General features: G+C 32.9%; 1 protein-coding gene across 9 annotated transcripts in view; it reads left to right on the top strand.

Annotated features, from left to right (window-relative positions):
* Positions 1-14942: 14942 nt before the first annotated feature.
* Positions 14943-27063, top strand: part of LOC143226863 (mitogen-activated protein kinase-binding protein 1-like) — a 120365-nt gene continuing 108244 nt past the window's right edge. For 3 of the 9 annotated variants that reach the window (XM_076458384.1, XM_076458394.1, XM_076458374.1), the window contains exon 1: positions 26794-26976. In XM_076458384.1, the coding sequence (XP_076314499.1) occupies positions 26809-26976 (168 nt within the window). In that variant the 5' untranslated portion in view covers positions 26794-26808. Of the gene's footprint in view, positions 15103-17700; positions 17888-21207; positions 21229-24982; positions 25252-26793; positions 26977-27063 lie in introns of those variants that run through there. The other 6 variants (XM_076458475.1, XM_076458427.1, XM_076458484.1 and 3 more) reach the window with 4 other exon arrangements.

The following is a 27063-nucleotide window of genomic DNA, read 5'->3' as shown; positions in this document are numbered from 1 at the left end:
CCCGTGAAAAGAGTTTTTTCATGCTTGTATTCGTTTAGTGCCTAATAGGCGGCGCCACTATATAGTGCGAGATAAATTTTCCTCAAACAGATGTCGCTAGCTGGCAGATATAGACCAATAATCCATCCCACGTTATGTATAATCTCAGAGGCTATTGTTCGATAGCCAAATTAAAGTCTGAATTATAATTACTTATAAGCAAGTAGTTTATTTTTGTTTGTTTGAATTTTCGCGCAAAGCTACACAATTTAGTAGTGTAAGTTCAGCTACTCATCAGCACCCACCGCCAACTCTTGGGCTACTCTTTTACCAACGAATAGTGGGATTGAACGTCACTTTCTATCGCTCTCACGACTGAAAGGGCGAGCATGTTAGGTGCGACGAGGATTCGATCCTGCAACTATCGGATTGGGAGTATAGTGCCTTAACCACCTGGCCATGCTGGACCTTCAAAAGTATGTAGAGAAATTCATTAAAAATTAACGATTTCAGTTCTTGACTCTCGAAGTGAATTAACATACATCTTGACAACACTTTTTAATATTATTTCCTTTCTGAAATACTGGGAACACAGTGGACACGCCCTTACCAACTGCATAATCAGTTATCACTGAATTGACGTCTGCAGGTTGTTCGTACTAAGAAATTATTAAGTAATGGCTATATGAGAGAAAAATTTGTGAAAAAAATGTTACTTATCTAAATATGTTTTTCGGGCTTATAAAATAATTCACTTGCTTTCCTACCCAAGGGAGACGTTATAGCTCTCTCATAACAGATACGTTTGAAATTACGAATATATTTTGAAACTGATTTGAATTTTAAGCAAAGCTACACGAGGACGATCTGCACTAGCCGTCCCTAATTTAGTAGTGTAAGATTAGAGGGAAGGCAACTAGTCATCACCACCCACCGCCATCTCTTGGGCTACTCCTTTACCAACGAATAGTGACATTGGCTGTAATGTTATAACGCCCTCATGGCTGAAAGGGCGAGCATGTTTGGTGTGATGAGGATTCAAGTGCCTGAACCACCTGGCCATGCCAGGCCTTTCTCAGAGGAAGAATGAAACTAAAATTTCACACGCACGTTTTTCCCTCTTAATCTTTCGTGAAAATGGGGTTTCATTTTCAAATCTAGTTTTTATTAATTAATATTTGTTTCTGTATGATAACAAGAGAATCTAAGTATTCTATTCATTTTATCATTGTCACTTCTTACAAAATAAAACGATCTTCGTTATCAACGCCGTATAAATTCAGTCTTTTAAATTATCGGTGTTATTGAAATAGACACATGAAAAGTGAAACCATTTCGAATCTGAGATTCTTAAGAAGCACAAAATATGAAACATACATACATACATTCGCCTGACAAGTAACACAACAAAAAAAATTCATATAACTCCAGAAGAAAATGCTACAAGTTCTCATGAAGGATAGAAACCGAATAATCAGCCAATAAAGAAAACGTATTCTGAAATTATGGGTATTTTTTGTGCTGTTTTATTATGGGTCTATTACTTTTGTCCTCAAAAATGGATTAAATCTAACAATTTTTGACACAATAATTTAAACCCAATAAAATATCTAACTAAACTATTAGGTTTTGAAAATCTAGGTTATTGCAGAGCAAACCTACATTGAGTTACTTGCTGGGTCCACCGAGGCAAATTCAACCCCGTATTTAAGCATTATAAATGCATAGACTTACTAAAAGGTTGAAAAACGTGAATATCGATTGAATAATTGTTTATAAGTGTGTTAACTGTGGTGGCTTATCGCTGATAATAAACATTAACTTTATACGCAATTCTATTTTTTCGTCCTATATTCAAAATATCACGAAATAAGCACACATTTAAACAACAAAGTCAACAACTTCATTATTCGGTTTTATGATTCATATTTATATTTTTATTACTACAACCTGAAATGTACCTGAAAATATGCAAATATAAAAAGATAAAAGACTGCTTCTTTTCCCGGATAACGGTTCGTTTCTTTTATTGAATTTCACTCAAAGCTGTGTGAGCGCTCTCTTCACTATCTGTCCCTTATTTTCAAATGAAGTAGCTGGCAAATATCGCCCGCTTCTAATTCTTGGATTACTACTGTCAGACCAAACAGTGGAATTTGATTGTCACTCTTATAACCAATTTATGATTCCAAATAGAGAATAGCACTTTTTACAATGATAATGAGATGCGAACCACAGAATCTTCGGCTCCATTGTGCATCATATTAATCACTGTAAAGTAAGTCAAGACTGTTAACAATGTCTTAAGCAGAATATACTGAGAAATTGTGAATTTAAAACTAACCACTAAAACTTTCCGGACACTATGATTGGATAGATTATGCATTTAAATTTAATATATATATATGTATGTATGTCACATTTAAAGACCAGAGAAAGGCAAGTAATTTGAAATCATAACCAATAAAAACTTTGAAAATGTTTAATACATCTTAAAGTAAAGTTATACAGATACTAAGCCAACTATGGAACTAAGTCTTATTGAAGTCTGACTAAGTTTCTAGTTTCTTGTTTCTGATCCAATTATCTTCTTTTTTTCCAACTCCTAACATCTTCATCAATGATTTCAATTTTCTTAACTTTGGCCTTGTAATAGTTCCAACTAGCTTGGCCTTTGAACTTGATAAATCTCTGATTACTTTGACTTTTTACCTTCAGCTAACTTCAGTTAATTTGACTTTTAGTCTTTCTTTAACTTCAACACTGCACTTTAACACTAACTTTTACCAACCTTTGTCTATCTTGCATTCCGATTAGCTTGACTTTTGTCCTTGGTTTGACTGTGATTACATTGATTTCATAACCACTGGTCTTCACATTTTTTTCTATTGAGAAAAAATTCTCAGTACTAATACTTCACCTATCGTTGATAAGGAGGTTACTGTATAAGACGCCTTACATAATTTAGAAGCGCATTATTGGACATTCCAACAAATGTTTTTTTCGTCCACCATTAATAATTCTGGTTTATACGTCTCGCATTATTCATACAGTCGGTGTATACGTATATTTCAAAAGTTTCGAAACTAGCATATTTGATGTGCAAAAATTTAACCGTTACAGAGTTATTTATTTTCAGTAAATAGAGAGAAAGAAAGACTCTGTGTAAGGTATAAGGTGGGTGTTTATGGAAGTAAGAATATATATATACGGAAGCAATACAAAACGAGTATTATCGTTTCGTTCGATGTGCTTACCAAATGACGGTAGTATTGGAAGTATCTTTTCATGTTGAATATTGGTGTCAAATCTTATTCAAATTCCACTACCATCTTAAGAAAAAAAAAAACATGTTTGCGCAAGAAAGACTATCCTTTGACCTTTTTATTTCGACAATATTACGCATCGATTTCAAATTCGAGACGTTTTCGCGGGCTATAGCTGTCCTTCATTATACTTCGTGAGACAAATAATCAGATTAGAAATACATCTTAGCTCAGAAATTTGTTTTACGATATGTCCCGTGTTTTGTGTGCCTGGAGTGTTTCTTTGCTAAGTCACATTGAAGCTACAGACATATAAGACAATCAGAACAAGTTACATGTGCGTTTACTTTTCTTTGTTATAAGAGAGAGAGAAAATAGGTGTGAGAAGGATTTTCTTTATATATATATATATATATATATTTGTTTGCATTCGATTTGTTCTCGTCTTATATTCTTTCGTGTGTTTTTTGCCAAGTCATTATTTTAACATTTCCGAAAAGAGCGGACAAAAACCGATGATTTATGGGAGAAAATGGAAATGTTTTTGCTCATAAATTAACTCTCAAAATGTTTATATTTCATAAATGTCACTATCAGAGATCGATCCATACAGTATGCATAGCGTATATTGTCCATTGCGTAGCTTTTCGCTTAACAACAAAAAAACAATAAATGCATTGCTTTCGATGGCAAGGAGCTTACACTGGGAGAATAAAGTTTCAAGACGGCTGTTATAAGTAATGAGCCGAACGTTGATTATGGTAACAAATGTGCACTATTTTGACAAGATCTCTCATCATCGGGAGGCTGTACATTTATTGCTATATTCAACTTGTAAAGAAATATTGCTAAATACTTTGCTTTTCTAGTGTCTACTACCTAAATAAACATGTAATTGATTTCCATTTCAATCAATTCCCATCATACCAAACATGCTCGCCCTCCCAGCCGTGGGGGCGTTATAATGTGACGGTCAATCCCACTATTCGTTGGTAAAAGAGTAGCCCAAGAGTTGGCGGTGGGCGGTGATGACTAGCTGCCTTCTCTCTCGTCTTGCACTGCTAAATTAGGGACGGCTAGCGCAGATAGCCCTCGAGTAGCTTTGCGCGAATTTAAAAAACAAACAAACAAACAAACCTTTCTCTCTTTCAATGCTACATTTATAGATGAAAAGCTCTTCCATTGTGCCAGTTTTTATTTTTAGATGGTCAATTAAACAAAAATAACACACGTTTTAATAATTCATTAGTTATGAAGCTGGTACATTTCTTCGTGAAGTTACAAACTTACAAACACGTGTTTCAGTAATGTAGTGAGGTATATACACGTACAGTGATAGAGAGTTAAAACGCAGATAGTGTAACATCTACGTTGAACATTATCACACGTGTGATAAATTGGTAGAAATTGTGTCAGTTCTGATACTTTTAAGATATATGTCCGATTTATTATTAGAAGAAAAAAAAGGAAAAAATAGATTGGGAACTTTTCTTACAGAGCTATGCTGAACGTATCTAAACTCGGAATAGGTTTAGTGAGAAATAATACCGGTAGAGGTCAACACTTTTAAAGCTAGTGTATGTTTTATCTCAAGTTTGTTGTAAACAAAGGGGTTTACTTTGTAAAGTTTAATAACGAAACGAGTTAGTCATATCATCAGAAAATTGTTTTGCCAATTTTAACGTCTGAGTCACAGGGCAACGAAAAAATTAACGTATTTGACTTTAACGTTGGATTACAGTGTAAACCAAAACAAACAATATATCATAAAGTAGTTACCTGAGTTGATACTAAAAGGAAGAGCCGACGGTTTTAGCGTCATCTCCTATTTGATAAATAAAACATTAATCGTATGTGAAAGAAATCAAACTAATGGATAACATTTACTTATTTAGTTTATACATTGTATTCTATTAAAATTCTACCAGATATACACTTACTCTTGTTATGTTTTCCACAAAAGAAATAAGATTTACAATAAATAATGAAAACTCAAGAAGATTTCCTTATGCCTAGTTCATTAGCAATGCGTTTTTAAACATATTTCCATATTTTCTTCTGTAAAGCAATGTTAATGGATACATTATCATGTGGTAGTCAGTTAGTTCGTAGTGTTGCTCTTATTACTGAATATGATGGATAAGTAGTACATCATATCATAGTCATTTATTTACATGGTAGTATTGTTCTTTGTATTGAACTCAACATATTAATAGTTAGTTATAGCCCCCCCCGTTAGTACAGCGGTATGTCTTCGGATTTACAACGCTAAAATCAGGGATTCGATTCCTCTCGGTGGGCTGAGCAGATAGCCTTTGTGGCTTTGCTAAAAGAAAAACACACAAATACAAGTTAGTTATGTGGTAATATTGTTCTTAGTACTGAATTTAACAGATTAATAGTTAGTTATATGGTAATATTGTTCTAATACCGAACTCAACATATCAATAGTTAGTCAAATATTAACGTTGTTATTGTTGTTGGAAAACGGATCTACATGTTGTTAGTAGCTGTATGAACATATTTTGGTGCCGATTTCGAACTGGCACTGAAGCTACAATTCACAACCACGTCAGTAAATATGTTGAAGAGGAAAGGACTTGTGGTTTTCCTCTTGGGGTATACCAGCTTAATCAGAAACAGGTCTGACTTGAAACTCTTGATAAATACATAGGCAAGTATATCCTATAGGTAGAAAATTATGAAGTCAGAGATACTTCTTCCAGATATATCATGACTATTTAGTTTGTACCTGAGGCCGTGGTGTCAAACTTTCTTAAAAGCTTTCGAAACATCAAAAGCAACAACTGGCAGTGGTAGATTTTTCGGTATTAAATCATTTAATCGTCTGCTTGCTTTTCTACTGATTTTTTTTTTAATTCATAAAGTTTTTGCTTCTGTCATGATGTATTCGAGAAGCTTGCTGAGGCAAGTGGTGGAAATTCTGGGATGATAATTTGCAAAATCACTTGCTGTCGTTGTTCCTTAATGAAATATAATAATTTTGATAGTGGGAATATTTAAAAATCTGTTTGTAGTTTAGTACAAACCTGCTCAAATGGCTATCTGTGCTCTGTCCACCACGGGTATCGAAACTCAGTTTCTAGCGTTGTAAGTCCGCAGTCCTACCATTGTACCACTAAATGGCACAAGTGGGAATATAACCACTATTTAGATAATAGTTGAAAAGAACAGGAATGTGGATAAACAGTCCTTCGGGGGCTCTTTTCAGATGGATATTTTAAATAATAGCGCTTGCTAGAGGCTTATGTATACTGGTTTCCATATACAATTTCAGGGGTTGTGATAGGCAGAGTAGGGCAACTGGATTATGTTAAATGAGCTAACAGTTATGGTATGAATAACTTTGTTTTCTCTGTTCGTGTGATCGTTTATTTCTTCAAAATATTTTTGATCATTATTTTTTCCTTTCTAATTGTGTCTTGAAAATGTTTGAATTTTTGCATATTTCTAAGATAATATTATATTTCTGTTTTGTGAGAGCTGAAATTCAATGATTTTTCTTTGGCTGGGATTTTGTGTGTCAGTTTTGCTATACAAACTTTCTCATTTTTGTTCCTTAAGAACTTTGATTGATTTGTTTAATTTTGTTTGTGGTAACTTTCAAATTTAGATCTTCCAGTGTTATAATAGTATCTCAAAAGACGACGTCAACATTTACTGAGATTTTAAGATTTTTTCTAGTGGGAAGAAGAATTATTTAAATAAACCAGAGGAATATTATTTTTAATCACCATATTAGTACATTTTTGTAATTAAATAACAACACTTCTTGATTTATTTATTAAAGTGTATAACTTGTATTACTTTACAAGATAGGTTATTTGTATATTTGTTCCAATCTGTTTTTTTAAGGACTAATACGTCCACTGATGCTATCATTTACTCTTACTATGATTCGTAAGTGGACACTTTTTTCTGTTATTTATAACATTTTCTGTTATTTAGATTATTTTAACAGAAGGTAACATACGTCTAGTATATAACACAAGATGTAAAAGTGACCTGCTTTTAGTTTTATATGAGAAAGTCTGATGCTTAGAACTAACATCTACTAAAATTCTACACTTTGTATCATCTTCACACACTCTAAACATGTTATTTCCATCTAATGTCTGTTGTTGTTGTTTTGAATTAAACACAAAGCTACACAATAGGCAATCTGTGCTCTGCCCACCACGAGTATCGAAAGCCGGGTTTTAGCGTTATAAGTCTGCAGACATACCGCTGACCCACTGGGAGCGATGTCTTTTGTAACGTGTTCTTTATCACATTTTTATGTATCATGGATTTGACATACAAAGAGATCAGACATGACCAAGTACTTGGCATTTACAAATATGAGTAATGATTGTGTAACTAGTTTTTTCACATTTGTACAATTTAAATAACATGACTATTCCTTTCGCTCGTTCCTAGTTTTCTAGCCAGATTTTAAGTTTTGTTTTTAAAGCTATGTATTATAGGCTTGTATACTTAAACTCAAATTCTTAATTTCACCTTCTGTAGTTATTATTTTCTTGGTTATTGTGTATAATGTTAAAATAATAAATGAAAAAACAAAACGTTAAAACCGACACACAAGAACATTTTGTAAAAGTGAACTCTACATGTGTCGACACTTATCACGTCATCCTATGGAACGAACTTGCAACACGTAAGTGTCATATTTATTTATTCTTAGCAAGATTAAGTAGCTTGTGTGTTAGTTTACATATCTCAGAGGAGGTCCTGCAACATTCTTAAAGAGGTATGTAGCGGAGCTTCGTCGATTGTTTGTTTGTTTTGGAATTTTGTGCAGAGCTACACAAAGGCTATCTGCGCTAGCTGTCCCTAATTCAGCAGTGTAAGACCAGAAGGAAGGCAGCTAGTTATCACCACCCACCGCCAACTCTTGGGCTACTCTTTTACCAACGAATAGTGGGATTGGCCGGTTATAACGCCCCCACGGCTAAAAGGGCGAGCATGTTTGGTGTGATGGGGATTCGAACCCGCGACCCTCGGATTACGAGTCGGACGCCTTAACCTACCTGGCCATGCCGGGCGAGCTTCGTTGAATCAAAATTACTGTTCTGTTGGTTGTTTTTTATCAATAATATTTTATGTTTTGTCTTTGTACATGTTCTACAAGGCCCAAATTTTCAGTCCTTTCATTTTTCAAACATCTCTTTATGTTCTTCTAAACGATGTTTTAAATCACATTTTGTCTGTCAAATATGAAAACTTCCGCGTTCACATTAAATTTTATATATTCCAGCTTTTTCCTTTTGCTGTTAATCTGAGGGTCGCTGATTCGAATCCCCGTCACACCAAACATGCTCGCCCCTTCAGCCGTGGGGGCGTTATAATTTGACGGTCAATCCCACTATTCGTTGGTAAAAGAGTATCCCAAGAGTTGGCGGTGGGTGGTGATGACTAGCTGCCTTCCCTCTAGTCTTACACTGCTAGATTAGGGACGGCTAGCACAGATAGACCTCGTGCAGCTTTGTGCGAAATTCCAAAACAAACCAAACCTTTTGCTACATATTGTCTCTAGTATTACTTACTTTTTTTCCACTCATTCATCGGTTTAGATATCAAATAAAATAAACTAGAAGTTAAATCTAAAACATATGGCAACATTAAACATACCTTTTTAATTTTATCATAAGGCTGTTTCAAAGTAATAACTTGTTTAATTAGTGTTTTTCTTAGCTGCTGTATTTATAGTTGGATAAATTTTCTTTCATCTGCTGTATATTTAATTAATAACAAATCATTTTAAATGCCATTTTTAACACAAAGCTACAATACAGGTATCGAAATCCGATTTTTTACATTATAAGTCCACAGGTTACCGTTTTGTACACATCTTCATAATTCTATGAAAATAAGTATACGATGCAGACATCTTGTTTCTGGATAATATAGTTGGTAATGTGGTGACATAAGTAAAGAATAATATTTCCCACAACTCAGTGTTTATAAATTCCCTTGTTTATTTCTTTTTACCAATGCATCTACAAAATAACTAAATTATTATTTTTAGATGTATTCTACAGCTGTATTTAGTTAAGGTTCTTGAAAAGTGTATCCTGATAAAGGGTCAGAGTTGAATGTATCTTTAAGCCAATCTTTCAGCTGACCTTTTGGAATCTTCAAGCTTAAGTATAGTATACAGCCATACTATATGTTTAATACTTTCATTTTTAATTTATAAATTTTCAAAAGTTTTAATTTCGTCTAATTTTATGCAGTTTTTATATAAAGATATATTCCACAAAAACACTCAGTTGTTTTGGTTGTAATCACCCTTGTTTCTTTGTTATTCTTTAATAGATAATATCTACTCCACCAATGGATTAGGCCCAGCATAACGAGGTAATTAACCTCGTAATCCGAGGGTCGCAGGTTCGAGTACGCGTCACACCAAAAATGCTCACCCTTTCAGCCGTGGGGTCAGTATAATATACGCTCAATCTCACTATTCGTTGATAAAACAGTAGCCCAAGAGTTAGCGGTGGGTAGTGATAACTAACTGTCTTTCCATCTAGTCTTACACTGCTGAATTAGGAACGGTTAGCTTTCCTGTAGCTTTGCACGAAATTAAAAAGAAGCAAATAAATCAATGGATATATTATTGCAACTTTGTACATTGTAAAAAGGCCCGGTATGGCCAAGCGTGTTAAGGCGTGCGACTCGTAATCTGAGGGTCGCGGGTTCGCATCCCGGTCGCACCAAACATGCTCGCCCTTTCAGCCGTGGGGGCGTTATAATGTGACGGTCAATCCCACTATTCGTTGGTAAAAGAGTAGCCCAAGAGTTGGCGGTGAGTGATGATGACTAGCTGCCTTCCCTCTAATCTTACACTGCTAAATTAAGGACGGCTAGCACAGATAGCCCTAGAGTAGCTTTGTGCGAAATTAAAAAACAAACATTGTAAAGGAAAGGTTTAAGAGAGCAACGTCCTTCATTTTCCAAGTAGTTACTCCCCTCTAGTACAGCGGTAAGTCTCCGGCTTTACAACGCTAAAATCAGGGGTCCGATTCCCTCGGTGGGCTCAGCAGATAGCCCGATGTGGCTTTGCTATAAGAAAACACACACAACAAATCGGAGACTCGTCCAAGATAAATTTTGCCCCCCGCTAGTACAGCGGTATGTCTCCGGATTTACAACGCTAAAATCAGGGGTTCGATTCCCATCGGTGGGCTGAGCAGATAGCCTTTGTGGCTTTGCTAAAAGAAAACAAACAAACAAACAAACATTTTCCAAGTAAATGTAAGCTAAAATATACATCGTTGGGTATTTTGTACTAGAACGACCAGTTGCGTGAATAACGCTTGTCATCATGGGTATTGTTGAATTAGCATCAGTTATGTTTGGTCATCACAGTGAAAAGTTAAATGGAATAAAATTGTGGGAAGAAAGTGGCAGGTCTGATAGAAAGTGACAGTTCAGTGCCCATTTAACGTCACTTGTCCAGTCTCTTTATTCTCTGAACTAAAATTCGGATTTATTCTGTAGTTATCCTGTATCAACCTCCCATTATAAAGAGGAACGTTTTTAATACACTTGTAGGAATCAGTTTTTGCCCTAGGACATCACATTATTTGTGGTTGGACGAACATTTTCAGTTATTATTTTATGGTTTTGAAACTCTCCTGGTTATTTTTTCAGGAATTATAGTTTGTTTTATGTGATTTTTTTTAGCTTATGTGTTAGTTTTATTCTTTAGTACTTCAAGTTTCATAGCGTTTACTCATGATTTTCCGCTCGAAATGTATTTTTATCATCACCGGTTTTTGGAAAATTAATTATAGTCTTAGCTATTTCAAAATCTTGTTCATTAATTATGTTTGTTATAGGACTACTTTCAGAATCCGAGCTAACGGAGGAACTAGAAACATAATTATAACTGCAGATCAAACTTAAGTCTAGTTTTGAATCTCTTATCAAATACTTATTAAAACATTAGATGCTCCATGTGAATTCCTTGAGAGTTTGTTTACTTTCTGAATTTCTTGTTCTTTCAGTATTTGTCGATTCTTCATCATCTCCTGCACTAGTTCAATCTGTTACCCTTGAGGTAATTATTTTTGGCATCAATAAATGCTACCGAATTATTGAAATTCAGTTTAAGAGTTATCATTCGATGAAGGTTTAATAAATATTTGATTTAAGATTTTAAATAGGTCACTCTGGTGATACAGACCACATACGAACCAGAACAGATATCATCTGTTACAGTGATATTTATCTGGTGAGACAAACAGAATACAACACTAAACATTTAAAATCACGAAACAGAGTTGTGTTAGTGTAACTATTTGCTGTAATGATTTTCAGATTAGCATATAATAAATTTATGATGATATTAATATGAATATTCTGCCAGCACAGCATGGCCAGGGGGTTAAGACCCTCGACTCGTACTCTGAGGGTCGCGGGTTCAAATCCCCATTATACTAAACATACTCGCCCTTTCAACCGTGGGAGTGTTATAATGTTACAATCAATCCCACTATTTTTTGGATCCGCGTGCCATAGGTTCGTCATCACTGATCTAATCAGTATGATACCATAAGAAATAAAAAACCCAGAATTAAAATATTCTTCTATTCCAGTAACTAAAGATCACGAAGCTATTAAACCAGACATAAACTATATCATACAAATTGTACAAGAAACTAAATATTAATGTTCTTTTACATCACTTCAGTATTTCCATAACCCAAGGTCCGGCATGGTCAGGTGACTAGAGTGCTCGACTCGCAATCTGTGGGTCGCGGGTTCGAATCCCTATCACACCAAACATGCTCACTGTTTCAGCTGTGGGAGCGTTTTAATGTGACGGTCACTCCCACTATTCGTTGGTAAAGGAGTAGCCCAAAAGTTAGCGGTGGGTGGTAATGACTAGCTGCCTTCCCTTTAGTCTTACGCTGCTAAATTACGGACGGCTAGCGCGAAATTAAAAAAACAAAACAAAAAACAATAAGTTTTGGTACTTTGCGAGTTTAAAACTAAGTGTAAGGTTTTTATGGTATAAAATAACTGAAAAAGTTTGGAAGTGCAATTGACAGGTGTTATCCACTAATATAATTTATTTCACCAACAATCTACATAACAAGTACGTGATGGTAAGGAAGATGGTGAACTTCTCTGAGGCTAGAGTACCTTGCTTGAGCGACCATAAATCTTCAAGAATCTTAGGATCTGGTAGAACCAATGAATAAAAGCTAAGGACTACACATTTTTTTTCTTGCCATCACGACTCAAGGACCAACTTCTCATCCAAAGACTGGGGTCACTGAGGATGCTTACCACACCACACTCTTAATGTTTAGGACATCTCAACCTGGTGTTAGCAAAGAGCTCATATGGAAAAGGCTTATGACTCTATCAACCAATACTTAAGAGTATAGTAAAGGAAGGTATGAACCACTCCCTTAATCATTCCAGACTGGCCATTGCTTGGAATGAACACATTCGGAAACAAACAGTACATTGCCTAATGCTGAATATGTATATAATCCAAATCAGCCTTTCAGTAAAGAGTTTAAAGTAGTTGTCTGGCTGTCCACGATCACAAGAGATGAGGAATTACTAAATATAAAAGCGAATTACTGCTCATATACATACATATATTTTTTGTAGTATAAAGTTTTGTATCTATGTGCACATTGTAAATATTTTCATTCAATCTTTATTATTCTTGTTGTTTTGAATTAAACACAAAGCTACAAAATGGGCTATCTGTGCTTTGCCCACCACGGGTATCAAAACCCGGTTTTTAGCGTTGTAAGTCCGCAGACATACCGCTGAGCCACTGAGGGGCAATCTTTATTATGTTTTATTCCTTTCAGAAAGGTCCTACATATATTATTATTTAGCATTGTCAGACTCATGTAACAGTGAGATTGTTATTTTTGCTTTTGTAAGTCCATAATTTTGTCTTATTTTTTTCCGATATACAAAACATGGGAGTTGATGTAGTAAACAGTAAACTTTAATTTTTCTCTCCATGTTTTGCTATGTAAAATCACCGTTGTAGTTTTGATATGTATTAAGGTTATCAGTACGTGTTATAATATAAATAGCTTTTTATTTAAACTCTTTTTTGTATATTTTCTTCAGACTTTTGTATTTTTTTAAGAGAGTATCACCACATGAAATTATTTTATCGTATTGTATGCCCATGTTTAAAGGTTTATCTTTTTATTGTTTGTTAATTATTATTACTAAAGGTGCTTTACATGCATAAATAGTGAATTGTAGTAACTTTTTGTTAAAATATTTGTTTTGTCGTTATTAATTTGTTTCTTTGACTGAGAAGGTTTTATTTTTAAAGGGTCTATTTTGTTGTGCAATGACATCAATGTTAAATCTTTTATTGCAATATAACTATTGTTTATTGTGGGGGGTATAAAGGATTGTGTTCATATTTTTGATGGTATTGAAATGGATTAGTAGACTGTAGTCTAGTCAAAACTTTCTGTATGGTTTGGTTTATTTGGTTTTGTTTTGAATTTCGCGCAAAGCTACACAAAAGCTATCTGCGCTAGCCGTTCCTAATTTAGTAGTATAAGACTAGAGGGAAAGCAGCTAGTCATCATCACCAACCACCAACTCTTGGGCTATTCTTTTACCAACGAATAGTGAGATTGACTGTCACATTATAACGCCCCCATGGCTGAAAGGGCAAGCATGTTTTGTGTGACGTGGATTCAAACCCGCGACCCTCGGATTACGGGTCGAGTGCCTTAACCTGTGTGGCCGATCGACTATGTTATTTGTATTAGATGGTATTACTGTACAACTAATTGTCGGTGTCAATTTGCCTGTGTTACATTACATGTTCATACAATAGTAAGAGAAAGTTACACTGCTCCTTGACCAACATATATGTGTAAATCTTATTATATTTAAAGTTAAAATTAATATCAGCATCAGGTCAAACCTGAAGTAAGGGAACAATAGAAGTTGATATAAATATATATATACAAAACACATAGGCCAGGAATGATGTTAATTTCCCTTTGATATAGCCATCTATTGTTCTGTAACATTCGTTAGCACCTTTTATTTCTAAGTGGGAAAAATAGTTGCAAAGTCAATCACAGTATGTGAAGCTATACTGCTATATTTTATATTTCGATAAGTCACATGTAAATATATATAAAAATCCACATATACATACACACACAAAATTGTTGTGACATCGTTGTTTCGTTGACAGGTTCTTTTAACTTACTTGGTGAAAACAATTCAACATTCAGTTCAATAATGATAAAAAATTACTTTATTCCCTCCTTTATCATTTCTAACAAACTTGAGCACCTGTAAACTGCCGTACGTTGTTGTGCATTACCTACATTACAAGTGACATTTACTAATTTCAAACAAATCAACTTATTTGTACAAATATCCTATATTTTTGACTATCTTTCACTTCAATGCTTGAAACAACTATCTTGTATTTATAGTTTCAATTTGAATGTGTATTGTGCAAGAAAAACTTGATTTCTATTTAGAATTTGTTGGGTGTTCTACACCCTCTAGCTAATAAAAATGCAACAGTAAAAAATGTAGCTTGAAACAATATATTAAAGCTCTTTTAAAATACATATGTTTTACACCAATGATGAGTTTTTGCAATATTTATTTTGTTTTTAACTATTACCGTACATAGATGCCGCTGCTTTTGAGGGAGGTTTGACCATTTAAACGTTTAGGCTTACTTACGTGCCAACTGAAAATTTCAGTAACAGAACTAATTTATAATTTTCTATGTAAATTACTGTACTGTAACGTTAGTTATGAAACAAAATATTTGTATTGTAATGAAAATGTTAAGTAGGTAAAGCATAATATTCCTTGTTCTCTCTCTTTTCTGTTTTTCAAAATAGTTTATAATAATCTAGAGTAGAGAAGCCGAGTACATTCATAAGTACTGTAAAACTAAGGGTATAACTATTCTATATAGTCTCTTGTGAGTTAACAGAAGCGTATGTTATATCTTTACATTCTTTCTTTGAAAGTTAAGTAGGTTTTTTACATGGTAAACCTAACTGTAAAGAATTATTTATTTTTAGTGCTTGGCTGTTTTGGAGGCTTTTTTATTTTACTTGAGATATATAATTTGTAGATTAAAAATTATAATTTTAAGTTTTGATTGAACGGAAAGATTTTAAAAATTACTAGTGAGCAAATTTGCTTGAACTGTGTAATAATGTGTGACATTCTTCATGCATTCCGTGATATATATTCTTCATGTATTAGTATAATGTTTTAATATGTATCATACCAATAAATATCAAACTAATAACTGAATATTTATATCTCCCTTCCATAATATATGAATTATTATAAACACAATACGTTATATTAATCTAATTAAGATGATAACAGCAGTTACCAAAACAAGTTTACTCATATTTTTTTAATCATTTAAATTTTTATCATTTTCATAAATGAAGTTCTTAATTCTAGAGATTTGAGATTTATATCCTGAAGTAGGTCCATGTATATTGTGGTCTAACTGTTAAACTAATTTTTAAGCATATGTAGTTGATGAAAGTTTAATTTTAAAATGTTGTGTGTGAGTTGATTTTCAAGTTTAATATATTTTATGTTTCGAAGCCTATATTGAGAAGAGTTATAAGAAATCTTACAAAACAATACAACAGCTGAGGGTATGCTTATTTTGGCCATAGGGTAATTTGAATCCAGGATGCTACTAAAATACTTTTGGTCCAGAAAATAGTACCACAAAGGAAATTTTATGATATGGAATGTCTAAAAACAAAGGCACATAAACAAATTTTACAAAATGTGTTACACATTCTGTCCTTGAAATATGAAGCAAATCTGAGTTAAGAGCAGGATTAACTCAACCTTCTCATGTCACAAACACTCATTAAACTGAAATTAAGAAAAATTGCAAGTCATTTATGGTTCCAGTCTTTTTGGACACCCTGTAATACAATAGTAAATCATTGGAACACATCTTACAATGAAGTTATGCATAGTGTTCCTCGTAACAAAATATTACACACTTTTTTTTAAAATACTGATACTTATTGCATTTTTGTTGAAAACCAATATGTATTTTAAGTATTTCATAATAAAGTTGAAATATCTTAAGAATAGTTTTAGAAGTGGACCAAACTGATTTACCCAAAAAATAATGGTTTGCATTCATGAATAAACTAAAACGACTATGCTTTACAAAGGTGACAAGTATTAATGATATAAAACTTCTACATTTTCCCCTTGGTTATTAATAAATCATGTTTGTACTACTACTTTTTATAATATGGCTTCAGAAATCTACTAGAATGACTTTTGAGCCAGAAGGGTTATTTTATGGTAATAGATTAAGAATTATAACTTATTTTCTCTTGAGGAAAGAAGTGTAAGAGGTGATCTTATTGAAGTTTAAACGATTTTTGAGAATAATAGAATAAAAGCCTTTAATTTCTTTGTGCTATATTTTTAAAGACAAAGGGATGAGAGGATACAAGTTTAAAATTTGGAAAAGAAAGGCTCGTTTCCAGTTGAAGCCATTTTATTTTTTAACTGAGTTATTGGATATGGGCTAAATTGATTGATTTTGATGGTAATGAAGGCTAACACTTTACTAGTTTAAATGGAAATTTTTTAATTTCCTGAAAAGTTAAAGTTAGGTTTAAGTTTTTATTGCTTCTTAAAGGTGTATGTGTAGGAACAGTCTTCAAGGATAGAATGGTCCCTTGTTATTCATATATTATGTTATAAATGATCAGTCTACAAACTTGTAGACTTCTAGATCCTCGCTTTTTCTAGTGACTATTATCACCAAATTCATTCTTTCTAAAATAAAAGGTGTTAGCTGTATTTTATTAGAAAATTAATTCTGCTATCATGTGGCAAGGAAATATAAGTAGTAAAAATAAGGTTTTATATGTATATATTAGATGTGTGCTAATTGCAGTGTAATATATTCTTTCATTGCTGTTGTTTTATAAATATATTACTGAGCAAATACATGTTACAAAAGTTAATTATTAATCACATGGGTAACAGGATTTGCTTACTGTGATTTGTTTGTTAAATTTAGGGTTCTTCAAAATTATACACTCATTCAAATAAATGTTTAAAACCACTTTGAATAAACATTTTTTATAATGTTGATTTTTATTTATGAAAGTGGTTTGTTTATAGAAGAAATTTTTTTTTTTGTTGACAATATCAGTATTGTATCCATAGGCTTAATATTCTGGGTGACTGAGTGTAGAGAACTGTTTATCTGCTTATATTGTTTATTGTCATATGTAATTTTGATCCATGACAACTAACATTTCACTTGAAATTAATCATTCGGTTTTTTGATGCATAATGCTTGTTCTAAATGCTGTTTAAAAAAAAGCTAGGTAATAAATTATACTAATCCATATTTCTTTCTTCTAATCTCCAGGGCCAAGGATGTTTGAGTAACTATTATCACAAGGCCTGATATTTTAACCAAGCTACATACATTGCATTATAATTGCCATGTATTCAACAGTTAGATTGTATAATTGAGCTTTCAGAAGTTGCTTTGTGATACAAGTCCAAAACAAAGCACATTTTTCTTTCTCATCTAATCCTCTACTTGCATTCTGGTAAGCTATTTATTTACTAATTATAACTTTTTATTGTTATTGTATATAACTGTGTTTCAAAAATATATAAACTGTTATGGTGTACACAACCAAGGCAGTGAAAGAACATTGCTGTGCAGTTTTGAGTCAAGCAAGCTTAAATTCTTACCCACCCTACAAATAACTTCTTTTGTAAAGAACTTTTGTTTCTGTGATCATGTTTTTATGGTTTTACTCACTAAAAACATTGAATAATCAATCCCTCCATTTAAAAATAATGTTATAATTTTACATAAAATATATACATTTTTTATTTGAAGACAGTAAATTAAGTTTAGGCAAAGTGATTCTGATTTTGTAATTTTTAGGATCTACTGGCATAACTTGAGTTTTAATCAGAATTATATATCTAATAGCTAACAAAACTAATATTCTTTCAAAACAGCCTAAGAATTTATATTTCTTAGCAAGTGTGTGAAATTATAAGCAATATGTTGTAGAAACCTTGTAGCTTGAGCATACATTTGCAGTTTATACTCATAATTAGGGTTATAGCAGATATTTGGTTAGTATTTGGTATACAGTCTTTTTGTTCATTTAGTTAGATATCAGTAACTTTTTATCAGCTGAATAGTAGACATTTTCATATTTACCAGGAAACGTATGATTTAAAAACTATTGGAGGTGATATGAAATGGAGAGTTACATAAACAAATCATTATGAAAAAAGTTGAAGTAAATTAATTAATCATTTTATTAATACAGAATAATAACAACAGTTTAAAATGTTTGTATTACATAAATTATTAGAGAAACATGGTTATCAGTTACATGTTTTATGCTTCTGTGCCTAAATCCATTGCATTTTGATATTTTCCCAAGAACATGCACCTGCTTCCCTATGTCAAATAAACAAATCTTTTCAAATAGATTATAATAATTTTAATATGGTAAATAAATAAAACAGTTTCTGAGCATTCTTAACCTTTATCAATTTAAGTCAATTTATTCATTATTTTACTAAATATCTTTTCATCAACAACCCTAGATTTGCAAAGTAACTTAATATTAATTTTAATTTTTTAACATCAGTTACTGTTTTCTGACCAATACATATTTAACAAACATGTTATAAAAATTATCTAGGAGGCCCAAGTATGTTTGTTTTGCAATGGTGTGTTATGCTAGACTTGTCAAGTATCATTTATTGAAAGGTTACTGCAACGTTCATCTTCTCACTAAGTGTCCTCAGCTAAATATCTTTGTTTAGCATCTGAAGCTAAAGGGTTTAAGATTTAACAAAGCTTTAAAAATCTACAAAGGAAATTGGACTGTTCAGTAATTATCTGGTCTCAGTAGGGAAATGTTATTGGCACTAGACAAGGTTTACAATGGGTATTTATTTGGAATTATTATATAATCTTTTGTTTTTGTTACAGTATGTCTATTAAGTCTCTAATTTGTCAGCCTTATTTACTTACATGTCCATAATTTTCAATGTCCTGTGAAATTAACAAAGCTGTTTGTTTATGTCTCAACTGTTCAGCCAGGGAACAGTCAGTATCCTCTTGAGACACTGTCCATTACATATGATGCAGTATAAATGATATTAACCTTTAAGTACACAGAATAACATGATGTTTGTAAAGACAAAAATGTAGACATACAATCTATTTATTTGATATCCACAGTCTGTAAATCCATGAAGTGAATATATATGTATTCAATGTTTTTGGTTTTTTCATGTAACAACTTATGGACAAAAAAAAAGGATCATTTGGTTATTCAATGCTGTCCTTTCACACCTGCTCTTAGGAAAAATACAAATTTTAAACCAACTCTTAACTTTTCAAAAAATTATAGATCCCCCTCTTTAAGTCCATAAACAAAATAAGTGACCTTAACCTATACTGAACTGTCTGAGTAACCTTCCTGAATGATTTCCATAAAGTCAGTACTGTCTGATTAACTCTCCTGAATGGTTTCCAGTGAGTCAATACTGTCCAATTAACCCTCCTGAACAGTTTCCACTAAGTCAGTATCTTTTTCTTTTAAGATAAGAAGACCAAAATTGTACACAATATTCCATGTGAGGCCTAACTAGTGATTTATATAGAGGGACAATTACCTCTTTTAGCTTGCAGTCAATGTGTTAATAAATACACCCAGAAATACAAATACATTTATTAATAGCAACAGATAACTGTTTCAGTGACTTGAACATGTTCACCACTGTGCCAAAAACCTTTTCTTCACACAAGTTATAGAGTTGAATCCCATGTACTTTGAACATTTGATCCAAATTATGACAACACAAACACATTACCTTGAACTTGTCATTAAAAATACTTTGATAAATATTTGTCCAACTTACCGGTTCATTTAAGTAATTTTCAATACAGCTAGAAATGACCAAAGAGTTCAGTGGCAATCATTGCAAGAGATTGAATATACAAGCCATATAGGTTGATGAGTACATTGAGCAACATATTGGTTGTGCTGGTTTCTAACAAGAGATCACAGTCATGGGTCATGTATAGTGGACATATTGGTACACAAATGCCTTAAATACCATACTGATTGTGCTAATCTCAAACAATCGTATAATCCATGTTTTTAGACCATTTATCATAAAATTTACAATGCAGTGGGACAAAATATCATAGTGTATCATTGCATCAGCAAAATGTTTCAGCACTGTTAGTATCATTAATGTAAATAAGAAAGAGCAAAGGCCCAAGTAATAACTGCTGAGTTACTCTTGTTAGTGACAGGGATCCAATTTGACTTGATTCAGTTCATAACAACCTTTAGTTGTGATTGTTTAGGTAATATTTTGTATAGTACCTCATTAAAAGCTTCTTGGAAAATCTCATTACACCAAGTCCACAGCCTTTTTGTTATCCAGGTAACAAGTAACCTCCTAAAAAAAATTAGTAAGGCAAGATTTCCTTTTGGTAAATCCATACTGACTTTTATTTACAGTATTATATTTCACTGAATGAGTTTACGGAGTTTCTTCTATCAGAATATAGAACTTTTTCCCATTACACAAGTGAGATTAACTGGCCTATACTTTTCAGGACAAATCTTATCATATGACCTTTAGAAATAAGAGTAACATAAATAATTTTCCAATTTTCAAGCACATACCCACTCTCTATTCTTGCCAAAGATAACAGAAACAGTATTATATGTTTGATCTTTGACCTCTTTTAAAACACTAAAAAACTTTGTTGTAATCTGTTACCTTATCTGCTTCAATTCTCTCTGCCTTTCCATTTACCACCAATGAATTATTATATATCTTATTCAAGTCAACACCAGTATTTCAAGTGGAATACTCAGGATCAGCTATGTTGGTAATATCTTTTGTTTTAAGAGCATAACAGAATATTTAAAAGCTTAACCATCTCATAGCTTTCAACAATAATGCCACTATCAGCATTTTTAAAGGCCCAATCTGTTCTAATATTCTGTTTACCCTTAACATACTTAAAACAATCTTTTAAACATACATTTGGAATCATTTAAAGAGGAGTTGCTAAATAACTAAGTACTTACCAGTTTAGCATGGGTACAAAAAAATAATAATAATGAACGGGTTTTAATTTATGTCAAGTAGAAATGTATACATTGTATTTGTTAACTAGAACATGTCAAGGAATTATCTAACACTGATAACATGTTCTGCTAAACTGATTTTGTGGAAAATATAGAAATCAAGTATTGGTATTGAAAGTATTGTGATTTTTTTATGTTAGAGTAATTTCAAGTGATTGGATGAACATGTAAATAATTCTATACAGAATTATGAATATTTTTAAATAAATTTGATGAGTATTTAGTGTTATTTTTTATGTGTGTTAAGTTGACTTTTTGGACAAGAATAAAAGACAGAACTTTTTATTTGCTCCATTCATTAGAAAAGTACCAAGTATCTTTAAGGAAGCAAGACATTGTTTGAGAATGAAGTATAGAATTTACTGGTCCATGATGTCCATAGGGTCTTTCAGCTACTTATTCATATCATGACAGAAACCATTTTATTAAAACAGGATGACAGATTAGTTTGTTAGGTGATGTGTAGCTTTAATTAAAGCATGCCTACTCTGTTAGTTTATATTCATTTGTTATTACATCTCCACAGTTGTTTACACTACTTTAATCTAATTTAGAATAATGAGATCATCTTTTATAGCAAAAGGAGATATCTAAATTTTCTGATACTATAACCGAATAGTACTACATCAAACCAATAAGAAAATCTGATCACTAGAAGATGGTGTATCTTGTGATTGATTATTTGAATATACTGTCTGTTCTATATGAAGTGCACTATCAAATAAATGTGAAGTTTTTAAATGAGTTCCTGTTTGAGACACAGGTCAAAGTGAGTATATTTTATTGGCCTTTCCTTTTATGGAATGCAGTAAAATTGGTGTCACTGGAAAATAGCTCCATGATAAAGTTTACTTTTATACAGTGCCAGGTCTGGTGGGTTTCAATATACATTTAGTTTTTCATTGTTATTTTAGTGAAACTAAAATATTTTGGATTCTTTTTTTCAGTTTGCTCTTGCAGATGATAACAAAACTACAAAAACAACCTGTTTATCTAAATCCATGAACATAAATAACATTTTGTATTTGTTTAAATGCACAGTCACAGAATAGGCCATCTGCATTGTGCCCACTGCATATAGCAAACTGTGAAATTTAGCACGTTTTCTTCTGGCGATAGCAGTCTTGCAACTATTGGCTATGTTATTTAGATACATGTTAACATCAAAATATTTCATGTTCATAAAAACATTTTCTAAAAAGTAAGCTTTAAAATTAACTTTTTTATTTAAGGTAGAACTGATCCTTAAGCCCCCCCCCCATCCAGTGGCACAGCAGTATGTCTGTAGATGTACAACACTAAACACCAACTAACCCAACATTTCAAAACTCACATTTTTAAAATTCAGTCTAAATCAATAGTTTAACCTCTTCCCTATGTAAATAACTCATTTTTGTTTTAAAATCTTTAATAATTAACTGTAGTAAATGATTAAAAATAGTCTAGTTTGTTTTCATTCTGTTTACACTTCATTAAGTTCAATATCAGTATGAAATTTATCACACTTTCTGGTATTACACTGTTTCATAGCTTAAGTTTTTTATAAATGAAAAATACTTACCTATTGTCTTGTTATGAATATAATTACTTTTAACAAAAACATTAATTAAAATTAATTGCCTATAGCTTGTTAATGTTGCAGAAAGTTTGCAAAGTTTTTGAATCAAACTATAAGGATGTTCACAAAGAACATATGTATCAGTTTTTATCATTAATAATAGTTCTTGTGTTAAAACTGTTTGTGTTATGCGTTTCTTTATCCTGCCACATTATGCTATAACATATACCACTGAAAGTCTACTTTCAAAGACTGCAACATCGTGTTTTTATTTTGTGTTTCCTCGGCATTTAAGTTTGCATGGTTTTAAGGGTTGGTGCTACCTTCATCTTAAGAGCAAACAAAGTGTCTGGAGGATTATATCCGTTACATAATTACTTCCAAACTCAAACAAACAAAAATTAAGCATTTAAAAATTCTAAAAACAACCCTGAACTTATGTTGTTAAGTGTGTTTTATGATTATCTCTTACACTTAAGTCATTGTTACTACCTTTATCAGAAAATAACAAGAGCCTTCTGATATTCGTCTCATCCAAATCTAAGTGAGCTTGAAAACATGAATCATATTTTACTAGGCCTAAAAGAAAACAGTTGCTAGTGCCAGAGCCATCTAGAAGCCTGACTCGCAAGTCTTTCCAGAAGACCGTTATATTAACATAGCACTCATAATAAGGTCTTACTATTTTATTACTATTTGCTGCATATGTTTAGGATGATTATTAGGTACCTTAGATACTAGTTTAGTAGTTATCAAATATGCCATATACATCTTGCAGTTTATCATCACGAGTTGAATGTGAGAGTAACAGGTTTGATTGTATTCACGTGAAGTAAGTTTTGTGAAATGTTAGCGTCAAGTCATGGTTTTATGTATTCAAATCATTCAGTAGAAAGTTTGTAAAACTGAGAGTGTGAAACAAGATAAAAATGGAAGTTATCAGATCATGTTGATAAATATTAAGTAACAGCCGATAAGGGAAATATTCGAGACAGTTTGGTTTATTTTGTACTCGTATGTACTTTGATAATCAGGTAAATTTGGTGTGCATTTGTATGTTGCAGTAATCAGCTTATTTAACAGAAGAAATAAAAGTTCAAGTTATATTTATCGCTATGTCCTGTGCAAAGCTCAGCCATAGTTTATCAGATGGATTGCTAATGGGTGTTGTGATCAGGTATTACGCGCTGTACAAATACATTCTTTTTCCTGATGAGCAGTAATATTGACAAAAGAACGAACCGAAAATGGCGCTCGTTATTAAAAGTTGTGTTTTCTGTAACATGATCTTCAAATGCGATGCATCCTGTATTTACATGCCAAATAAATGTTTGTTTAGTTGATAATGTTTATTGACACATGTGAACTGTACTTTACTATTAATGGCATATTGTCGCAATTGGAAAAGTGTGGGCAAAATCTCAAACTTCTCAGTTTGTACGTTTTGATATTTTGTGTAATACACGTTTAGTTGTTGAGATAAGTGACGTCACAAACCAGATATTTGTATATATATATAGACCACAACGAATCGTTTGTATTTATTAGAACGTTGTTTGGTAATCAAACAGTGAAACTATATATTTAAAACCCTGAAGGATTTAAAAAAAAAAGTGCTTGCAGTCTGACACAGTGAATGTTTATTACTTTGAGTGACAGTGGATAAAACTGGGCTTATTTCAAGTTGGCTTTTTTGGTTAGTTGCCCGCGAAAATAATTCGAAGATTAGTGACATGAATTAATTATGTTTTTTTATCTTTAGTAGTACACTATACGTTAGATTTAATAATCAGGTGAAATTAGCATGTATACAAATTCTAAACAATGTGGTATTTATTCTAAGTGCCGCCAGGGGAATAAGCTCATAACCTGTCTTTACTCGAGTATAACTGTTACACCTACAGACCATAATCCCTGTTGTATGAATAGACGGAATCCAGTAGGGAATCTTGTCGCAGAAGGCTAGACTCTTACTTTGTTGGAGAAGAGCTGTTTTCTAAACAATGCCACAGAAGGTATTTGTTACGCACTATGTGTGTGTGTGTGGTGTGCTGTTGAGCGTGCTTAATAAGTGACAGTGCCCTGATGTAATGCAGGTTTTCTGGCGGTTATCATTGTTGTACTCGAGCAAGTGACGGTTAGTTGAAGTCTGAATATGTATTGTGTCGGTCTTTTGAAGTTTTTTTGAACGACCGCCTTTATGGTAAGTAACATAGGCGTAGAAACAATTCAATATTTGTCGCATATATTAGAGTATATATATATATATGTGTGTGTGTGTGTTATTTTCGTTACTTTACACTGCTACGAAACTGAAACCGTACTTAGTAGTTACCGTTGGATATTGTGTTACAGGAGTGTCCAACATAATAAGCATATGGAATAGCAACACGCTTAAACGTTGTTGAACGCTAATCAAACAAAGACGTGTCTACGTGCTTGTGTATTTAGAAGCTCAGTTGCCACGGTGAAAGGTTTTCGGTTTCCAAGTGTACTGCGCATGTATATCTATAGGCGAGTTTCTGGCTCACGTGCTTCGATTTCGACTTGCCACACACGCATATGTTACCACCAGAAATGTTGTTTATTCACTATAATGTTTTTATTGTCTTCTAAGTAACTGTTAACGTAGTTTTCACGTGTCTTTACTTAAACGTTATTTTCGTAAATGTTAAAGGTATAGTTGGAACCTTCACGTGATACGATTTCGTATATTTGTAACATCATAACAGCAAAGAGCATTCGAATAATAATCGTAAGTTCCAAAGAAAATAAATCCTGAATTATAGAATGAAACGTGATACTAAGAGTGAGATTTGGCGCACTGATAAAACCAAATTCAATTTTAACCTTGAGATCCTCTGTGATTAGATGGAACATTATACTGGTTTAAAGTGTCGTGTATGGTTGTAGCTACACTCTAATGATTCTATCTCCACTTGTCATATGTTACAACGTAAAGTATGTCAGGTGTTTGTAGTTTATAGCGTTTCCAACTGTTAAAATGAGACACTAAACTTCAGAATCTATTTTGAGCGTCTTCTACCGCTTAGAATGAAAGAATGCTACAGTTGTATGAACCGAAACTGGCATTCCCCAACAAATTTTGCCTTCCTCACCTCTATCACATGGCTAAGTGATAAGTCTGAGAGTTTAAAATGCTTAAAATCTGGTTTCTATGCTCACGATTATAACAGCACAGATAGCCCATTGTGAAATTATATGTTTAACAAGAAACTTATTCGTTTCAAGAATTAATATGCTTTGGTTCCACTGATGAAGGTTTTGCCCCAACATTTTCAGTCTTCTAGGAATCCCCCACTACGAAGATAACATCCATGCAAAGTTATACATATCCAAGTCAAATATACATAACATAATTTACGAAGAAAGATAAATTTTGAATGCTCACGCGACTTCCTAGAAACAGTGCTGGGTGGTCATGAATCCGGAAAATCAGTGCCACCCCCCCCCCTTCTTTTTCATCTCGGAATATGCACGCGCACACAAACCATAATGGACATCTACATCAATCATTGTATTTGTAGCAAAATTTTGATCAGTTGCTTTCTGTTATTTTTATTTTCTACTGATTACCGTGTTCATTATGAATTCTGAATGCTTTATTGAGAACTATATAAACATTTGATAACGAATTGGACCATCTTTTGCACGAATAACAGACGTAAGACGATGTGCCGTATAGTGTTCCCCCCATTAAGTTATTAATATTGGACCAAATTCACGAAGCGATGGTGAAATGTATTTTTCAAGCCCATTCTATGGATGCTCAATTGGGTTTAGAGCCGAGGATTTTGTTAGATCAATAGGAACAGTAGGGGGAAGTATTGTCCTCTTAGAAGTAGTTGTCCCTATAAGGGTAAACATGAAGCATCGCTGGATGCATTTGCTTGGAAATTATGCTGAGGTAAGTTGTGACATTTACCCATTCTGCCTTCTTAAGAGCCTAAAGAAAACATGAATTCACCAGCAAAGGTCTGAACAACACCGACCA

The sequence above is a fragment of the Tachypleus tridentatus genome, chromosome 1, assembly GCF_004210375.1.
Source record: "Tachypleus tridentatus isolate NWPU-2018 chromosome 1, ASM421037v1, whole genome shotgun sequence".
Lineage (NCBI taxonomy): Eukaryota > Metazoa > Arthropoda > Merostomata > Xiphosura > Limulidae > Tachypleus > Tachypleus tridentatus.
Note: the sequence above shows the minus strand (reverse complement) of the source record. Positions and strands in the feature narration are given on the sequence as shown.